At 41.9% G+C, this 19,683-nt stretch overlaps 1 protein-coding gene across 1 annotated transcript; it reads left to right on the top strand.

Annotated features, from left to right (window-relative positions):
* CAV1 (caveolin 1) lies at positions 1–19,375 on the top strand. The gene is made up of 3 exons (XM_030238034.2): positions 1–155; positions 902–1,066; positions 17,033–19,375. Exons 1-3 carry the CDS (start codon positions 126–128, stop codon positions 17,372–17,374), a joined length of 537 nt encoding a protein of 178 aa, XP_030093894.1. The 5' UTR covers positions 1–125; the 3' UTR covers positions 17,375–19,375.
* The last annotated feature ends 308 nt before the right edge of the window (positions 19,376–19,683 follow it).

Raw genomic sequence — 19,683 nt, 5'->3', positions numbered from 1 at the left:
CGGCCAGCCCTCTCCTCGCAGCTACCACCCCCGGCCGCTCCGCAGAGCGGAATCTGCCTGCCTCCGGTCTTACAAGTCACAGGGCAAAGTAACTCGCGGCAGAGCCGTCAGCAGCCCGCGGCAGCATGTCCGGCACCAAATACGTAGACTCCGAGGTAGGACCACCGGGGCATGGGGCCGGGATGCTGCCCCGCCGCCGGCTACCTGCAGCGGCTCGGGCCCCCAAGCCCCCTGAGCCGTCGGAGGAGCGGGGCGAGGGGTGGCGGGAGGGCGGACGGCCGGGCACCTGCGGGCAGGGACAGCGGCTCAGGGGGAGCTGGGGCGCTCGTCCCCGGCGGGGCGCGAGGAGGGGGGCTGCTGGCTGTCGTTCGGGAAGAGCGGTGTATGGAGAGCTCTACAACGAGAGCAGCGGGATGGAGAGGATACGGTGATGGCCCTACATGAAGGGCGGTATAGGGAGGGGGCAAGTATAGTGAGGACAGGGCGGTGCGGGCGCCGTGCTCAGGTAGGCGTAGCGGGGGCGGTAGGGCGCGGGCAGCGCGGCGAGGGCGGTATGGGGAGGGCGCAGCGCGGGGAGCCCCGGACGCTCCCTGCCGTGCCCGCGGGGCCACGCCAGCGCCCACCCCGCCGAGGGGCCACTCGCTCCGCCCTGGGGCAACGCCGCGGGGCCGGGGCCACCTGGCGGCGGGAGCGGGAGCCGGCGCCTGGCACGGCGGGGGTGTGGTGTGCGCCCCGCGGCCGCGGTTAAATAGCCGGGCGAGGGCCGCCCCGCAGCCCGGATCCCGCTGCCCGCGGGACCCGGGGCCGCCTCCCCAGCCCGCCCTCCTGCACGGCGCGGACCGGCCCTGCCCTGCCCTCCCCGCCTCACTGGGCTCTCCCCTCCCGCCCGCGCTCCCCGCAGGGTTTTCTGTACACGGCGCCCGTCCGGGAGCAGGGCAATATCTACAAGCCCAACAACAAGATGATGGCAGATGAGCTGAGCGAAAAGGCGGTGCACGACGTGCACACCAAAGAGATCGACCTGGTCAACCGAGACCCCAAGCACCTCAACGACGACGTGGTTAAGGTGAGGGACCGAGGCGGAGCGTCGCGGGGGGCGATACCAAGTCCTGCCGAGGCAGGATACGCTCGCACCGTCCGGGCGACTGATGCCCGCGAACCACATCCCTCCACCTGCTGCAGGAGGGAACGGGCCAGGGGCTGATCGGTTTTTTGGTGTTTTTTTAAAGAAAAGGCGTAGTGGGCAGGAGAGAGGCGGGCAGCGGCCAGGTCTGCCCTGCGGAGCTCCTGGCTCGGGTGCGGAGCGGGCTGGCCCTGTCTCGGGCTGACCGCGCTGTCCCGCGGGGCGTCCCGGGCTGGGCTCGCCGCAGCCGGGCGGGGGTCCCGCCGCGCTGTGTGCCGGCAGCACGCTCTGCGGCCGGGACGTCCCGCCCGGGGCCGGGGAGCGGGGCGATGAGTGCGTGACCTTGTGTAACACCGTCGGAAGGATTTTCCTTCCCCGAGGCACGCACAGAGGCAGGGCGGGGAGATGTCACAAAACCAGATCGCCCTCACTAAGCCTGGCGGGTGCAAAATCAAGAGATTCTGGTGGCGGTTGGATTTGTGTCCTTGTTCTGTTTTGTTCTCTTTGGTGCTTTTCCTTCCTTCAAAAGATGATAAGCTAAGCAAAATCATACTGTGCCCTTGTCTAGAATTTTTGTTTGGGTTTATAAATCAGTTTGACTGTTTTGACAGGTCAGGGTCGATGGAGATTTTTGCTTGAAGTTGCTTTGGTCAGAAATATCACAGAGATAGGTTTTCTTGTAGAAAAAGAATTTATACAGACAAATTTGTACAATTCACATGTGTTATGAACGAGAGTGTTTGAGATCACTTAAAAAATCATCGGCAAGGGTATGAGCAAAAGTCAGATTTAATATTAAGTGGTAAAGCATGACAAGTTCATTGGCAAGATTCACTCTACTACTTACAGAACAGCCAAGGCACAACAAGGGGAAACAAGCAACAACACAACCAAACAAAATCCAGGCAATCCAAACAGAAATGAACTGAGAACTATCTGGGAGGGGGGGGTGTGTGTGCTTAGGTGTGTGCGTGTGACAAAAGACAGTGCAGGCAAGGATAAAAAAGAAACAGGGCCTGAAAGCTTAACAACATTCCAACTTAACAGTACTTAATTTATACCTTAAGCCTGGCAATTTAACATGGGAAGAACTCTTATACCTGACTTATAGTTTAAATTTAATTTATGACTTAACCTAGCCTTAGCAATTTACTGAGAACAACACTGAAGAACATTTAACGTAATTTATAACTTTGAAGTTAGCAACTCTTCAGAAGAACAACCCTTAGCAACACTTGACTTAGCTTATAACTTATGTGTAACAACTTAGCAAAAGAACAATACCTAACAGCATTTCAGTAAGTTTATAACTATAACTTAACCTTACTCAGTAGTCTAACTTACTAAGATATCCAAGGCACTTAGACATCTAAGAAAGCAGTATTTCTCTCAGATTTACTGTAGCACATGCATAGAGGCATGCACAAAGACAGGAAGAGTCAGTGCAAGCAAGGTGCCCGTGAGAAATTCCCCCCAGAGATCAATGAAATACTCACTTTGGATGCTTTGCACTTCCCAATGGGCAAAGGATTGGGCCTTGAGGAGTCTGCATATTGGCCCAGGATACAGCTTGTTTCAGTGGCTCTGAGAGGCATCTTGCTCAGATGGAGGTTGCTGCTGGAAGCTTGCTGCAGCCCAGGAGAGCGCAAAGGGCCCCATTTTGGGCTGCTGTTTATAGGCTTGCAAGAGAGCGGCTTTAGTCATAACAATGTTTCATCCTGGCCACAGTTTGGGTCAGCACTTTCTCCGAAGGTGTGAGAACACGAATGTTGTGCCATTCAGGCAGGAGGAACATTTTCCAAGGGTGGTCATAAGGAAAAGAGCAGATCTTTTGCAATTCCTGGGAGCAGACAGTGTTTTTGGTAAGTTTGAAAAGAGCTGAGCCCAGGTGGTGTTTCCAAAACCAGGGCCTAACAAGCATTTCTCAGATCACACTGCAGCCTGGAAAGATGAGGAGGGGAATACATCACTGCAATGTAAAAATTGAGGGTGCTGTCATCTGGGTTTGTCAGACCCTAGGAAAAATGGGAGCTGCCCAGTCCTAGTGGGTGACTAAGCCTGAAGCTGGCTTGCTTAGTGGCCAGCAGTGTCAGAGTGTGTGCGATTCACCATGTTTGTTGTAATGAAGATCATTGTTGAAACTGAGAAATACTGTATTGTTTCCAGAGAATCAAGAGGTGAACTCTGGATCCTGAATGGGTATCTGTAAAATGATTCATGCTATGTGTGGACAAATTAATAAGGTCTTGAGTACATTCAAATTCCAGACTTCAACACAATTTGAATATCACAAGCCATGGTCATATTGCTGGATCCATGCTAAGAATTATCACAGCAGCCTGTATTTTTAAGGAGCATATAAAAATGAAAAGGCATATAATTATTATTTGTTTAGAAAAAAACATCTGTGTACCTAATGGTACAAAACTGCCTTGAAAATGGATGATTTTAAAGAGGAGAGAGCAATTCTTTTTTTTTTCTACCCATGGAGGAGCAGCTGAGTAGACAGGGAAGGCCAGAGCTCATGAACAGCACTGCATCACAGTTTATTGCGTATGTCAACAGGAGAAGTCCCCAAAGCAACCAAGCCTTCTGAGGATGAGTCATTGCTGCCAAGCAAGTCAGAATTCTGGTGTCCACAACCTAACGTAATGAAAGAAAGACCCTGATGGGAAAAGAGACCACTGACAGAAATAATACCATGATGGGCTTAAAAGAAGCTGAAACCTACAAAGCCTATCCTGCTTTCTCTGCCTCCCACAGAGACAAGGATTAAGGAATTTTCTTACATTCCGTCTTATAAAACAAACTTGGGGAATAATAAGTATAGGATGGAAAAAATAAGCTTTTCAGTTTGTCATTTTGAAGTAATTGTGGTTCAACACATTCACCGAAAAACTGCAAACAGCCAGAATAGCAGTACTGCCTCTATGTCAGCAAGTGAGCTTCTGGTAGTGAAGACAGTCACATCAAGACATAGGAATATACCAAAATGAATTTAATGTTAACCAGACAGGATCCATTTTGCATCATAAAAACAGCAGTATGTGTACAAAATGGCATTGTAAATTAACGTTTTCTGTTTTGTTACAAGGATAAATAAGAATAACTTTTATTTTATGTATTTTATAGATAGACCAACCTGCAGAGTAGAGAGAGGATTTTTGCCTCAATTTGCATTTATATGGACCACAGGGTTCTGATTCAGTCTATTAGACGTAGCAATAAAATTCACACCCAGTACCTAGGGGACAGGCTTGGACTGGGGTGAAAATACAGAGATTTGGTTCCTGCCTTAGCCATCAGTCTGTAGTCCCCTTCTGACATGCATCTGCCATTCTTACTTTGACTGTAAAACTTCCAGGCAGAATGTTTAACTGAAGGAAACCCTAGCCTTAAGTATGGAAAGTCAGAGGAAAAAAAAGTGTAGGAGTGCTGTAATGCCAGAAGTATGGCCCAGGCTGAGCTCAATTTTGTTTAAAGCCATTGCACTTTTCTAGATTCAAAACTTTCTGCTTTTTACCCACTATTTTATGCATTTCTTGCCACTTGACTATGAGGCACAACAGCATGGAAACTGGGGACAAATCAGTCAGCCATGAAATAGAAATGATTAGACAGAGAATGAGGAATCTGCTCTGTAAGCAGCTCTCTAAAAGGCCTCAGTGTTGTCTGTATTCAAATACTTCCCATAGCACATTTTAAAAATAACCTTCTCTTGTGAGAAGCAAGAGACACATTCCCTTGGTTTGCAGCGCGGAGCATCTGCCCAGCCTCCCCTGCAGCAGATGTGTGGTACAGGCAGCCTTAGGGCTGGGATCCAGGCAAGGGCCAGAAACCCAGTCAAGATCCTTCTATGAAAACTAGACACATAGAGCAACTTTGCATCAAAGCTGTTGGTGACTTTGCTTATGGTTTGTCTTTGAATTACCTACCAAGTGGAAGCTTAGTGCTGGGAGGTTTTCAGAGAAACGGGGCAAATGACTGGATTTCTGTTCAGAGAGGGATGTGAACAAGGCCTTATGGAACCTGAGGTATGCAGACAGTGGAAGTAACAGCTCTGAAGAGGGGGAAGGACAAACTAGTAAAAATCACCAGAACTTCCTTTTTTTTCCCATTTTTTTTTTCAGTGGAGACCAGAAAGGAAAGAAAGATTTTCTTCCTCCCACAACTGTCTTCATACATCACCTAGACAGCGGGAGAATGTGCAGTAGTGGTTCCCTTCTTTCAGGCACAGGCTTGAAGGTGGCTACTCAGGCAGAGGGCAAGGAGGGAATCTAGTAAGGGAGAAACAGCCTCTGTGTATGTGGGAGCTCTCCAGGAGTCATGCTGGTGATTATACGGGTGGTTTTATCTGTTTCATATGTCCTTCACCAGACAGTTCTGCTCTTGGACTTGTGTCCCGCAGGTTTTATTTGTGATGAGACACAACAAACAGGGTGGAAAGCTTATTGCTTTTTTCTCTCATTCATTCCCCAATGACCCAGGACTCACATGAAGGTGCCTGAAGTTCAGGCTTTGCTCTTCTCGTTTCCCAACACAGTATTTGTGTTTTTCAGAGTACGGCTAAATTGCAGCCTTCGAGTTTTAGAGTTCAAACCTTCTCCACATATCTGTGGTCAAGTCTGCACAGAGTTTACTGAATTTGGAAAACACAGAGGAGGGAGCCAGCTCTCCTACAGATTACTCTCCTCACTAACTTCCTTGCTCCTTGCTGAGAATGGAGACAGACCTTGCAGCCAACCCTACAAAGTCTAATCCTCACTTTTACTAGTGAGGACCAACAGTGCAGTCACATCTGCAGCCAGCTTACCATTTTTTCCTACAGTGATGTGCCAGGAAGAAAGGCCTGTGGTTGGTCTACCATCTAGAACATAATTATTATTTTGTTTTAAACAAGTGGTGTCTATCTGCTGTTGGTTGTATAGGAGTCCTTTTTGCTCTGGAAAAAAAAAATCTAGTACTTGGCTACAGATGTGAGGATGCAGAGCTTTTGTACCAAGTTTTAAAAAGTTAAGAATTCATGCCTTCCACTTAAAACTAATGCAGTTGAGGGCAATTCAGTTTACTGCAAGGAAAAATCTGGAATTTTTAGTCAGATGTTGACAAACACTTTAATACCCTTACTTACTCATTAGGGAGGAAAGCATTATTCAGGCATGCTTTTAAAGCTATTTAAAATGTCTGCCTTATAATAAAAAGAGGGTTTTTCAAAAGCAGTTTACATTTTATGCTATTTTTCATCATTAAGGTCCCTCCCTGTTGTACTGAGCACAGTGTAAGATGCACAGAGAGGTGACTGGTCAGAGAACTTCCCATTCTCACACCTGAGAACCTCCTGGAAGGAAAGCAGGTGTCACCCCATGCTCTTTTTGAATGGGAGACCTAAGGTGGGCTGTCACTCAGATGTGACAAGTGCCAACCTGAGAGCAACACAGTTCTGCTCTTTAACATAGTAAAAGGAGAGAAAAGCAGAGCTCAATCAGGTGCTATTTCTGAAATAAGTAATTAAGTGAAATTGAATCCAGACCTTTTTTCTTTGTTTTTAGAAATTTTTAAAAGTCATGAGAACATAGATAAATGTTTAAGTTTAAAACCATCGATATAAACACATAGATACACGAATACATGTGTGTGTATGTGTTCTAATCCAAGCTTGTCACCTGGGCTCTTGCTATTGGCAGTGACCAAAGTGTGATGCCTCTGGAGGCAGATTCACAGTGTTTAACCACAGGACAGGAGAAGCAGTGCTCTCAGAGGGCATGCTTGTCTCAACTGCTGATACTTGTAGTTTAGACATGACACCTTACTTGTGCAAAACAGAAATTTAAATGAAATGGTTCTGTAATGCTGTGTCCTATTAACAGGCTATGGGGTTTAGATTTAAAATGCAAGCAAAGTCAAATGTTTGACGTGTGCTGACCACGTGATTCAGTTCTGTTTCAAACATTTCTTCCAAGGCTAGTCTAGGAGTATGAGATTGAAGACTTGAGTCATTATGGATGCCAGTTTATACAGGGTCTGAGCGAGGTTTTAAGAGTTCTGAAAAGTAATTTTCTTGCACATTAATTAGGAGTTCTCAGACATGGAATTTCTGAATGTCCATAAGAGTACAGCTAATAATGGCATCTGTTCTAATGAAAGCTTCTTTCTCTAAAAACTGTGTTCACATTTAAACTCCTGGTATTATTAAAGCCTTATGCACAGCCCTCTTGCTTGGCATGAAGAACATGACTCATAACTCCATAGAAAAATTTGATGGCCATGGGGACAGAGCAAATGATTCACCATGGCTGTTTCTTTTGTTAGAATTTATTGGACACTATCTCAGATTCAAAAGAGGCAAATACTTTTCAATTCTGATAACTTCAACAATCATATGTTAGAAAATATTAAGAGCAATTTAAATTGATTGTAGAATTTTTAGCCCACTATGGGGATAGAAACACTGTCTTCATGCATGGATATCTAAAAGAAACAAACAAAGAATATTGAAATGCAAAACTCTCCAGGGGAAAAAGGGATAATTGTGTACAGTAGAATGGTCTACCAATGAGGTCCCCAGTGAGGAAATTTTATCTTGGTTGTATTTTAGGCAACAGAAAGAAGAAAATACAAATGAACTTGGGTGATTCTGAAACACTTATGATCTCTCGAAAACTGAAGACAGATATAGTTCTAAACTAAGATAAGTTTGTATTTCCCACAGCTCTCAAATATCCTTCTCATAGATACCAGGATGAAGTCTGGTGAAAATCAGTTACTGATTTTCTGAGCTTTTTGATCCAGAACTACCATACAACCATATTTATTTTCTAGAGAAATGACAGTTATAAAACCCATCTTGGACATTAAAAGGGTTGCTTATTTTGAGCATGAAAGATAAATTATGCCATTTAATCACATGTGGTTTTTTGGGGAGGCAGGTTTTATGCCATTAGTCTCTTTATATTTTCATGACAGATTTCTTAGGAAAATGTCTTTTGATTAAAAAAAAATTTAATTTTTTTTTTTAAATTTTCAAAAAAAAATTGAAAACCTTTCAAAAATTTGAACTTTATGCAATATCATTCTTGTCAGAAATTGTTACCAGATTAGTAATCAAAAGAAAAATAATTTCAGTGCCACTGTCCCATTTTATTGAGCTCATGAATTGATAAAATGTGATTTTATTCAAGATGTAGGAGCACTGCTCTAGATGTTAGTGAGGCTGTACTAGGGTAGAGTTTGTTTGTAGATAAACAAATAGGAACTGATAAATTCAACTTCATAGATAAGAAGTGAGAAGACATTCTCACAGCTGAAGGTGAAAGCATCACATTCTCTGTCCAAGCTCCTGCTGTGCTGAATTTATATTCTGAGTTCCAAAAAAGCCTAAGGGAGCCTCATAGATGGATTGCAACATTTCCTCTTTCAACTTTGAAATCCCTTCTTGGAATTCAAGCAGATGCTACAAAAAATAATCAGTTCTCCTCAAGATCAGGGATCTATCTCCCATAGAGCTCAGCCATAAAATCATCAACTCTTTCATGAAGTCCATGCTCATGTATCATAGAAAGGTTTGGATTGGAAGGGACCTTAAAGATCATCCAGCTCCAGCTCCTGCCATGGGTTGGGATGCCACTCACTAGGTCAGGTTGCTCAAAGCCCCCTCATCCTGGCCTTGATCACTTCCAGGGATGGAGCATCCACAGCTTCTCTGGGAAACCCATTCCAGTGCCTCTCCTAGGAATTTCTTCCTAATATCTAATATAAACCTACTCTGTTTCAGTTTAAAGGCATTCTCCCTTGTCCTGTCACTACATGCCCTTGTAAAAAGTCCCTCTATATCCCACTTTATTTGCTTTTCTCAAGACTGAACAACCACAAGTCTCTCGGCCTGTCTTCACAGAGGGTGTGCTCCAGCCCTCTAATCATCTTTTTGGCTCTCCTCTGGACTTGCTCCAACAGGCCCATGTTCTCATCTTGGAGGCCCCAGAGCTGAACACAGTACTCCAGGTGGGGTCTCATGGGAGCAGAGTGGGAGCATCACCTTCCTCAGCCTGCTTCTTTTGATGCAGCCCAGGGTGCTGTCAGCTTTCTGAGCTGCAAGCCAGATCGTATTGAGCAGCTCATCAGCCAAAATCCCCAAGTCCTTCTCTGCAGGGCTGCTCTCAATCTAGTTACCACACAGTTACCACCAGTATTTGCACTTGGGACTGCCCTGATCCAGGTGTAGGACCTTTCACTTGGCCTTGTTGAATTTCATGAGGCTCACAGGTGCCTAGCTCTCAAGCCTCTCGAGGCATCCCTCTCCTCCAGTGTGTCAGCCTCACCACACAGCTTGGTGTCACCAGCAAACTTGCACTCAGTCCCATTGCTCTTCTCATACAGTTTATGACAGGAGCAGAACTATAAAATATCTTGATTTTTATGAAAAATCAAGTAGAAAGAGTATAAACATTTTCATCATTATTTTTATGAAATACTAAAGAAACACCTTATATTTAAGGATCAGTAACTTAAGCTCTTCCATAAGAAAGACAATGTTCTAACAGTACAAATGCAGGGTCAAGTTTCTTTTTAAAGGAAGAGAGGCAGCTGGGCATCAATGCACACTCACTGTCAGCAATAAGCATGGTTCAGGTAGAAATGAGGGGAAAAGATGAAAACAAGTTATACAGATTTGCAAAAAAGAATGGCAGCAGCTAACAGGAGTGTATTTATTGATAGTATATGTAATTGAGTCTCCTCTCCTTAGGCTCCCTTTACAAACTATAGAGGGAAAAAAGTGGTTTCCAGGTCTAAAACAACCTCCAAGGGCACTGTCTCTCCATGCACTACTAAAGAGTCTGAGGTCACTACATTTCCACTTCCCATTAGTGCCTAAATTTAGGAATGATAAGGTTAGACCAAGTTCTAAAAGCTTATGCTTAATAGCAGTTTATTACCTTAATAGTATATAAGCATAATAAAATAGAAATCTTTCATATTTATTTTTATTAAATATAATTTAAAATATAAAATCAGTTTACATAATGTTTTTTATTAAGACTTTTGGATTCAGTTTAACTCCAGGCACCAGTGAAATAAAAGAAAAAATTTCTCTTATGTTTAATGTAGTCAAAACTTCACAACTTCTTTAAACATGCAGATGGACAGACCTACATGAATATACATAAATGTATTAGAGTTTTTTGCTAAAATAGTTGTATCAAACAAGGAACTGTGGAACATGAACAAAATAATAAAAGCAAAGAAAATCTCTTAAGTTTCTTTGGGAAAGCTGCAATAACCTCCCAGCAGCCCAGTTTCCAGGCAGGAAAACAGTAATTTTATTTTCTGACTGCTTACTCCAACAACATCAAGACATTTGTCAAGGAACTGGCCCACATGGTATCCCCACCTGCACAGGAAGTTTTGCTGTGTTGCAGAGTGCAGATCTCTCCTTGAAACTGCTTGTCTTTCCTTCTGCCAGTCTGCATTGGAACAGGACAGGCAAGTGCTTCAGGAGATCTCTGGGAGCAGCTGGTTGCTGCAGTGCTGACCCAGTGGCCTCAGCCGCGTTTTCCTCACGAGTACTTCGGCATGTTTTGGTGAGCCTGCCCATCTGATGGAACAGAGACCATCAGCAGGGCATTTCTGGTATGTAATCAGCACAGGCAGGGAGCAGGACGTTGTTCTCTCAGTAAATAGAAGCAATTTTTTTTTTCTTTTTTCTATGATTTTCAGTTTGTGAAATGGTGATCTGCAGTCACTCCCTTTTCTAAGTCAGGGCATCATTTACACATTTTCATAATGCGTTTGGGCATTTGTTATGCATGCAGTAGGAGTCACTCCCAATCAGACTGGTTTTCTTCTCTGGCTACAAGAGTGCAGTCCTTCAGTTCTACTTTCCAACATGAACATCCTTGTTTGTTAAAGCATTGTTTGTTTTTCTGGCATACTCTGTAGCACTCAGGAAAGATTCACTGTTTCCATTAAGAGATCTGCCAGCAGAACACTTTTCTTGCCATACTGTGGAAAGCAGGCACAGGGAGACAGGAAAGGTAGAGCAAATTCGTTGGTCAGGTTGTGCAAGTAACTGGGGTGCAACAGTTCTGCTTGCTTGTTTAGGCTCTCGTTCACTTTGGAAATACTTGTTTGTAATTTTTCTGCACTCAACCAGCCTTACACAACAGCTCTGATCCTAGCCATCTGCAGTCATGGCATCTTTTTTTTTTTTATTCTTTTGCAAAGAAGCAACTGTTGTGCCTTGTGATCTGGCCAGTCCCCAGAAGAACAGTGTGCTCTGAAGGCAGAGTTTGAGGTTGACAGGCAGAGCCTAATCATGCTGCAGCCCAGCCTAGAGGGACTCTTGGGGTTCCCTTGTTAGATGCTTGCCACCAATACCAAGATTCAAGGTGATTTATTGTCTTGTGAGGGAACAAAACACTGCTAGATGTGCACGTTTTTTAGTCACTCATGCTTTAGCTCAAGGTTTGTATAAGTAGTGTGGAACAGAATGAGTTTTTGCTTTAGTAAACACCTGAGATCACCTAATGATGGCTGTTGAGACCTGATTAGTGAGGAAATAGACCATCTAGGAATCATGAAGCTCTATGTGTTCAGGAACAAAGTGCCAGCTTTCCTACATAACTGCAGGTTTGCCAGATGGAGATAACAGAGTTCTCTTAAAAGGGTTAATGAGTCTTTGGGTGTCTAGGAGGGAAGGGAGAAGAGCAACTTTCTTCTGTAAGTCCCAACAACTCCCTGTCATCTTTCCTGCAGATTCAGTAGAAAGAGTATAAACTTTTTCATCATTTTCTGTTGAACTGTGGCAGCAGTCAGGACAAGCATCACATGTGGTAATGTGGTATTCCAAAAGATCAAGGAAATACAAAAATGCTAACTGGCATCAGTGATTTAACAAAAAGCTTGTGAGTTTATTGCTTAACTTTTTTTTCGGCTGCTGTGATGTTTTTTCTCTCCAGGCACTGTAACTGGGAATTTTTAAGTTCCAAATAGTATGTGGAAGTGCTAAGGTACTAATAATCTCATACGCTCACACATTTTCTTATTTTTAATAATACGTACCACAGCCTTCTCTAACATAAGAGCAGTGTTGCATCTGTCCTTAACATCACCTCCCAAATGTGACCCATGCCATAGAAAAGCTTGTCATTTTGTGATATTTTATAAATTTTGTGATATTTTTACATTTTCTTATTTTAATGTTTCTTTAAAGAACATTGAATATATTTGGTAATTTTACAGACTGCCTTTATTGAAACAGAAAAAAAAAATACCATATCTGCCTCATGCTTTGCAGGGACATGATTTAATACAGTGAAACAATATTATACTTATGATCTTGGAGTCAGGGAAAACGTATTTAAAAACAGCCGAGGTAAGCAGTAAAGACAGTTTCCACACTCTGGGCATAAAAATGCAGAGAAAATTAACTTATGACTCTTTCCTGTGTACAATCAGCCTAGACTTTAGCCTTGCTCTGGCAGAGTGTGTAAGCATATTGACATCAGTGGGACAGTTCACATTTTTCACGATGTGTGCAAATTTAAGTGTTCTGCCTGCCTGGACATATTAGTGATCAATCAATAGAGATACAGTAAGGATCTAAGCCTCCTCTTACTGACTCCAAGAGATATCAAAGCACACCAAAATTCAGGCATTCTCAGTACTTGTTTGGGTTGCTCTGGAGTGGAATAGGGGTGGTGCCTGGCTATGTGAACTATGTGCTGTGAGCGCAGTGGCAGCATGCAGCTACCACACACAAAGGTATGAATTATGATAGTTACAGTCACAGAAATGTAGGTAATGCTGGGGGTCTTCATAATTTATTATTTTTTCTGACCGACCAAGCACAGTATTTTTTTTTATGTTATGAATATTAAAAACCTCAAAGCACAGCTGGTAAGTAGATGATTTGAGCCTGGCATTTATTATACCTTTCAGCCAGCCAGCTTCTGATACAGAGGGACTTGAAGTGACAAGGTCAGTGGTCAACTGACTTCATACATGTAGCATATATTATTGAGTCGGATGATAACTCCACACTGTTAAGCTTTTTTAATTAATAGTTCTGATCTTTAAATAGACATTTTCCTGCTCTTGTAAATAAATCTTGTAAATAAATCCCATACCATTTCCCTTTCTTGTAAATAAATCTATTTTAGAATCAAAGCAGGTCCCTCAGTTTCCTGATAGGAGTTTAATAAACAAGTGTAGAGCAAAAGAAGCTGCATTAATTCTCATAGCAGAATCAGACAAAAGCTTCAATCAATGTAAAAACTGGCTTTACCAAACTGAATAGTAGGAAACAAAGAATAGCTGAAGTCAGGAAGTGCATTGTAGGCATGGAGCAAGAGTTGATAGTGTTTAATAGTTTAGTCTTAAACAGAAGGCTAGAGCGAGTTATAGCACCCTTTAGAGGGTCAAACCAAATTTCCTGTACTTCTCTCCTGTTGCAAGTGAACATGCATGTATTTCCACTAGCTTGGCAACTGCCTCTGTGATTTCACAGCGCATCCTGACAGCTCTGGAGGAACAAACTACACAAGGAACATTCAATCTACTAAACAAGACCTGTGCACAACCTAAGAAAACCTTTATGTAGATAAAATGAGTTCACAGATCTGCATGCAAATGATGCTTTGACAAAAGTGATTTTGAGAACAATAAAAATGTTGTCTTATACTTGCAAGACAGTTAGGTTCATTCCCTGAAATGACAGTGTCTTTCTTCTGTAGGATCATATTTCTGGGCACTTCTCTTTCTCCTGTCAGTCCTATTTTTACTTTACTTACTTCGGTTGGACACCCTCTATCAGTCTGATGACACTCACCATCAGTGAGTGCTACTGAACTAAAAACCAGAGGAGAGTAGTAGGAGGGACTGAGTGATCTGAGTGATGTAAGTGTAATCTATAGCAAGGCAAAATGCATCCAGTCACCTGTTCCTGTTTCCTACAAGTTAAAATCAGGATTCTTCATGGGAGTGGTTTAGTGCAGGAAGAAGCTGAGTGATAGCTCAGTTCCTGCAGCATAAGGACTTATCTCTACTGCTTGAAGAGCAAAATAAATAGTGTTGACCCGGCAGTGTTAGCACTTGAGTAGAAGAGCCCAGGTTACCTCAACTCCTTGCCTGTCTTTATTTAGACATTGCTGCAGGTATGTCTAGTTTTGGACAGCACCGCAGAGGTTCACGTGCCAGGCATACTTTCTTGGCATGTACATAATGTTCTTATGTTTCATAATGTTCTTACACCTTTTGGGAAGAGAACAGCTTCATTTTAACACTGTATTCAGCTAAGAGTTTAAGTTGTCAGGCCACTTTTGTCTTTTCACTCACAAGTTCCCATATTCAAACTGGAAGTGTAATGTGAAATGGAATTTGAGGAATAATGAAATGGGCAGACACAGTGGTGACATCAGCTACCATTCCTACAGGGCCACCTCTTCTACTTCTCTGCATTGTTAGAAACATTCTGAGAGCTGTTGAAATTGCTCCAAGAAGCTAACCTCTTGATAATTACTGGTGTCGTGAATACATCGCTATTATCTCACAGGCAGATTCGTTCCTGAGTACTTTTAGTACAACAGTGTGTGACTTGAGCTGGGAAATCCTGACCAAAGATATATCATAAATGTTCTAATATTAGCATCATCTCCTGGAAGGAGCTCAGGGCTGTCCATCTGGAAATGCTATATGCCATGGTTCTTCTGTCAGCTCTCCAGCTCTCCATGGACATTTTTTTGAAAACAACAGGCTAAAAATATTAGTTTACTGAGAATCACAATTATAGAAAGTTTACTGTTTGATTTGAAAACAAGTGAGTTTATTGGCTTCCATTTTCCATTTCATTGCAATGAATTACTTTGAAAGTAATCAAATTATGGGCTAATTTTACTATATATTTTTTAAAAATTTTTAAAAAATTACATTCAACTATGGCTTCATTTTGCTTGCCAAAAAATGCATTTCTGATAAAAATAGGTCTCACTTGGCTAAAATAAAGATGCAACCATGAAAAGACTGATGGAGCTCAATGCAAAGTTTTTTTCCTTATGGGATCTAATATTTCCCATTTTAGCCAGTTGAAATAATATAAGATGACATTTCTACTACAACTGAAATTAATGAAATACCTTTAGACATGACACTGACTAGCCCTCAATGTTTTGAACCTCTGTGATGGCTGTGTTACCTTTGTCAAGGATTACAGCATCAGCTGGTGGGAAGTATGCAATAAATTTACAGAATTTTAGAATAAGAGAGCTATGCTGAACCATGTAGTCCTTATGTAGTAATATTTTTTGAGAAGCAGCTTTTTTTACTGTCATCATCCTGGATTTTGCCATCATATGGATATTTTTATTATCTGATTTCAAGGAAAACTTTGATAAAAAGACACCCATTCACCTTGAAAACGAGCTAACATGAGATGTGGCTACAATGAAAAGTTTGCTTTTGAATAGCTGCAGGAGCAAATTGTATGTGTGCTTGCTAATGTATTCTAAAAAGAAAATCTAATCTGCCAATCTAGAGTCTGACATAAGTTTCTGTGGAGATCATGTTTCAACTCAAATGCTACCTTTAGGAGTGATGGTAATGATGATCATGAATATCCATCCCAAAGAATGACTTTCAGATCACTAGAACCTAGTTCAGAGTAGTAGAAAAAGTTGAGGTTTATACTTTGCATGGCAGGATATCTAGAAAGAAGCACTGGCAGAGAGAGTAATGTGAGTATGTTCAATTAAGCCAGCCTGGTGTTATGCATTCAAGGTGTTGGATATCACAGGTAATTCAGAAATTTCCTTTCAAGGACTTACCAGCCATTCACACAGATTGTACCTAGACTGTACACTTTTGCTTTCAATTATCTTTTTTCTCTAAGAAGCTGGAAGTCCAGTGGTATAATATTTGGTATAATATTTGGTATAAAATTTGTCCCTTTGCTAGTAACTTATGTCTGGAGGTGATAAAAGTTTCAGCAGGAGAGAAGAACAAGTGCTTTTAGATTGTTATGTATATTTTAGACTAAAAGAAATGATTGTGAGACTTTCTTACAGTGTAAGCAGTATTTACGTAGAGTATATATACATTCACCTTCTTCCAGCATGCTAAGGTACAATTGCCTGAGTTTCTGAGGCTGCTGGCCCATGTCATACTTACCTTGCTCCTGTAAATCTTCACTTTTGGCAGCATTATTATCTCACTTCGGGATCCAGTCCCAGGAATGCTTTTTTTTTTCCTTTCATCTGACTTAAACAGCCATTTCTTTCCTTGCAGATGAGTAGTGTTGTGATGTTCTCTTTCCTGTTGTTTGCAGTGCCTATACAGTTGGTTGTGCTGACTAAATTAAATATCCTGTATTGTGGGTTATATCAAACACATCTGTGTGACATGGAGATGAACCATCATTGCAATTCTGTTAATTTTCTTATAGAAATGTTATGACAATTAAGTTTCCTGAACAGCTCAGTATTTCAACAGAGAGTGCTAAAATATGCCTGTTGGAATGCACTGCTTCCTTAGGTGACTTTTTGAATGATTTATGAATAGTCAAAACTATGAAATATGATTTTATTCACCTGTTTTGTACCTTAAGTAGACCAGAAGGACACTGCATACCTTAGGGCTGTAGGAGATAAGGAAAATATATTTTGTTTTGTGGAAAACACCATGTAGAAGTTAGATGTCTAATTTTGAGCTAATGGTTGAGGCTCCCTGGTAGTCACTGGGCAAAGATTACTGAAGATTCATCACTTAGATCATGGGTTATAATAGGTTGAATCACGTGGGGGTGTAGGAAGTACGTGCTTGGTGTTTTCTTGCAGGGGACCATAGCTCTCCAGAAAAGGTGTTTCTGGAATACACCCTTGATGCAAATGTCTGACTGACCTGACTTTGTGTTCTTTGCTGCAGATCGATTTTGAAGATGTGATTGCTGAGCCAGAGGGAACACACAGCTTTGATGGGATTTGGAAGGCCAGTTTTACCACCTTCACTGTAACAAAATACTGGTTTTATCGTTTACTGTCAGCAATCTTTGGTATTCCTATGGCTCTCATCTGGGGCATCTACTTTGCCATTTTGTCATTCCTGCACATCTGGGCGGTGGTGCCATGCATAAGGAGCTACCTGATTGAGATCCAGTGCATTAGCCGTGTCTATTCCATCTGCATCCACACGTTCTGCGACCCGCTCTTTGAGGCCATAGGCAGAGTGTTCAGCAGCATCCGAGCCACAGTACGGAAAGAGATCTGAGGGACAATTCAAGGAGAGCCATCGGCCTAGGAAGGGGGTGAAGGTTTTGTGTTTTTTGGAGTGTTTTGGTGCCAGTTTTGTGTTTTCCAAAGCAACATACAGCAACTGGTGGTGGACTGGCCCAAAACAAAGAATCACTTGCTCAGTTTCTTTTTCTACTGTTCATTCTTACTGGATTACTTGCCTTTTTATTTTTTTTTCTTTTCTTTTGCCTTTTTCCCCCCTCTTTGGTCTGCATTTTAAACTAACCTTAAAGGGCTATTCTTCCATGCCAGCTGCATATTATTTTGCTGGCTCTTCAATTCAGAGATTGAAGTGTTGTTGGATGCCTTTTTATCTTACCCTTCATTCCTTGTGAGATAAATCCACAGTGATACTGAAGAATGACAAAAATGCTTTCCAACACTATAAAGCCATTCATTTTATTGTGGCTAAAGAGCGCAGAGCTATCACAGCAGAATGAACGTGACCAGCTGGCAGGTTTTAGCAGAATGTTCTTTTTCAATTGGACTGTCAGTTGACTGCAGCTATTTACAGTCATGGTCAGATTTTGTGCAGTATGATAAATTAGTTAAGTAAACATATTACTGAACTAGCATATGTCATGAAAATTTAACATTTTGTCAGGCTGGAGACATTGACGTGTAAAAGCTTTGGTCGGTGCCTTTCTGTCTCATTCTGTCTTGGAAGTTTGCATCCAGTCATTTCTCAACCTTTGCTAGGACTGCAGAAACAAACTGCAGTTGAGAGCTAAAACTGGTCATTACAGAAATGTTTGCCTGACTGTGACTTATGACACATCCCTTAGCAAGCATTTAGGTGCTTATCTCATCAGCATCTGGGGTATTTTTGCAAAGTATAATATAAATGCATACTGCAGGTATGCCAGAGATAATCCTGAGTTAAAAGGAAAATGAAGGAGCGCTAAACAAGCCACAGGAGGCCAGGGAGTAGCTGCCCCTGCAAAAAACTTTTCTACAGCTTTCAAAACTTCCCTATCAGCAGAGGTCAGCCTGCCACTAGCACACAGATCGTTTTCAGGATGCTTTGCTGAGTCTAAATTTATCTATCACAAGAGATGCTTTAGAATCTTCACATTTGTGTGTTGCTTTGTTCATTTTTAGCTGAACTGCCACATCAGTAAGTCTTAAACAGAGGGTGTTGTGTGAAACTAGCATGTTGCAAAGTGGAAGGCCTCAGCACCGGGGCCTTTGTGACATGTTCTGATGCTGTGACCTGCAAGAGCTTTTTGCCCTCATGATAGTACTGTGTTCAGAGATGCTCTCTGCATCCTCATTGGTTTGTCTGAAGCATTTGTAAAAATAGTTGTGAGGCTAATCAGCTTTATTGTAAACCAAGCTGGGGTCTGAGCCTGCTCCAGCTGGAATCTCTAGCAAACCAGTTCTTGACATGCAGCAGTGCAAACTTCATCCCTTGGGATGAACATGGAGCTGTCTGGTACACCTACAGCTTTTTTTATTTAGTGCTGATATTTCACATATTGCTTTACCTAACATGGAAGTGCCTTCCAGTCTGTTTCTGCCAAAGCATTGAAAACTTTAGGAAATGCTGCATTTTTAAGTGGGGGTAGGGGAGAGAAAATGGGGGTGGGAGAGGGTGCACAAAAATTTACAATGCTATTAACTACTATTTGCATTTAAAACAGACACTGGTATGGATATAGTTTTATGTTTTTCTGTGTACATAATGAAGAGTGTACTATTATAGATTTTTTCAGTATTAAAAACAACCAAGATTGTAAACAAGAAATATTTTATCTTTTTATGAAGAAAATCACTCCAAAGAAAACCTTCTTGATTTACCATATAAACTGTATATCCTGAAAGATGTCTGTTCACTTAGATTTCTTAGTCCCTAATCCAAATACATTGCTGATCCAAACATTTACATTATTGTTATAAGCTTACAGATATAACTGACACCTTTTTTTAAAATTCTGCATGTACATTAAAGACTACAATAAAAATATGCTTAATGGTAGATCCTGTCTGACTTCTTTTTCCTTGAAAGTCATGTGGACAAAAATTAGTTAAAGCTTTCTTTTGTCAGTCCAGTAGAAACAGGATTTTTCCTAATAAAAGCTCATTAGACTTAGCATTTATTGTATGGAAATAGGGGAATGACAGCTTTTATTCAGCTGTGTATGGACGTAACTTGTGACAGGACAATTCATTTCTATGGATTTTCTGCACAATACCTGTCACACTGTTACAGAAAAGCCCAACAAAGCATGCTTTTATGAATGGTCTACAAATCTGTTAACCGTATTATAATGTTCAAATGGCAGA

Source organism: Serinus canaria, chromosome 1A (assembly GCF_022539315.1).
Source record: "Serinus canaria isolate serCan28SL12 chromosome 1A, serCan2020, whole genome shotgun sequence".
NCBI classification, from domain to species: Eukaryota; Metazoa; Chordata; class Aves; order Passeriformes; family Fringillidae; genus Serinus; species Serinus canaria.
This window is presented reverse-complemented; position numbering and strand designations above follow the sequence as displayed.

What these genes read in the sequence shown, in the direction of transcription:
- CAV1 (XM_030238034.2), top strand. Translation starts at nt 126, where the DNA reads ATGTCCGGCACCAAATACGTAGACTCCGAG. An exon ending in CCAAATACGTAGACTCCGAG is followed by an intron (nt 156 to 901) that starts GTAGGACCACCG and finishes CGCTCCCCGCAG; the next exon opens with GGTTTTCTGTACACGGCGCC. An exon ending in TCAACGACGACGTGGTTAAG is followed by an intron (nt 1,067 to 17,032) that starts GTGAGGGACCGA and finishes TCTTTGCTGCAG; the next exon opens with ATCGATTTTGAAGATGTGAT.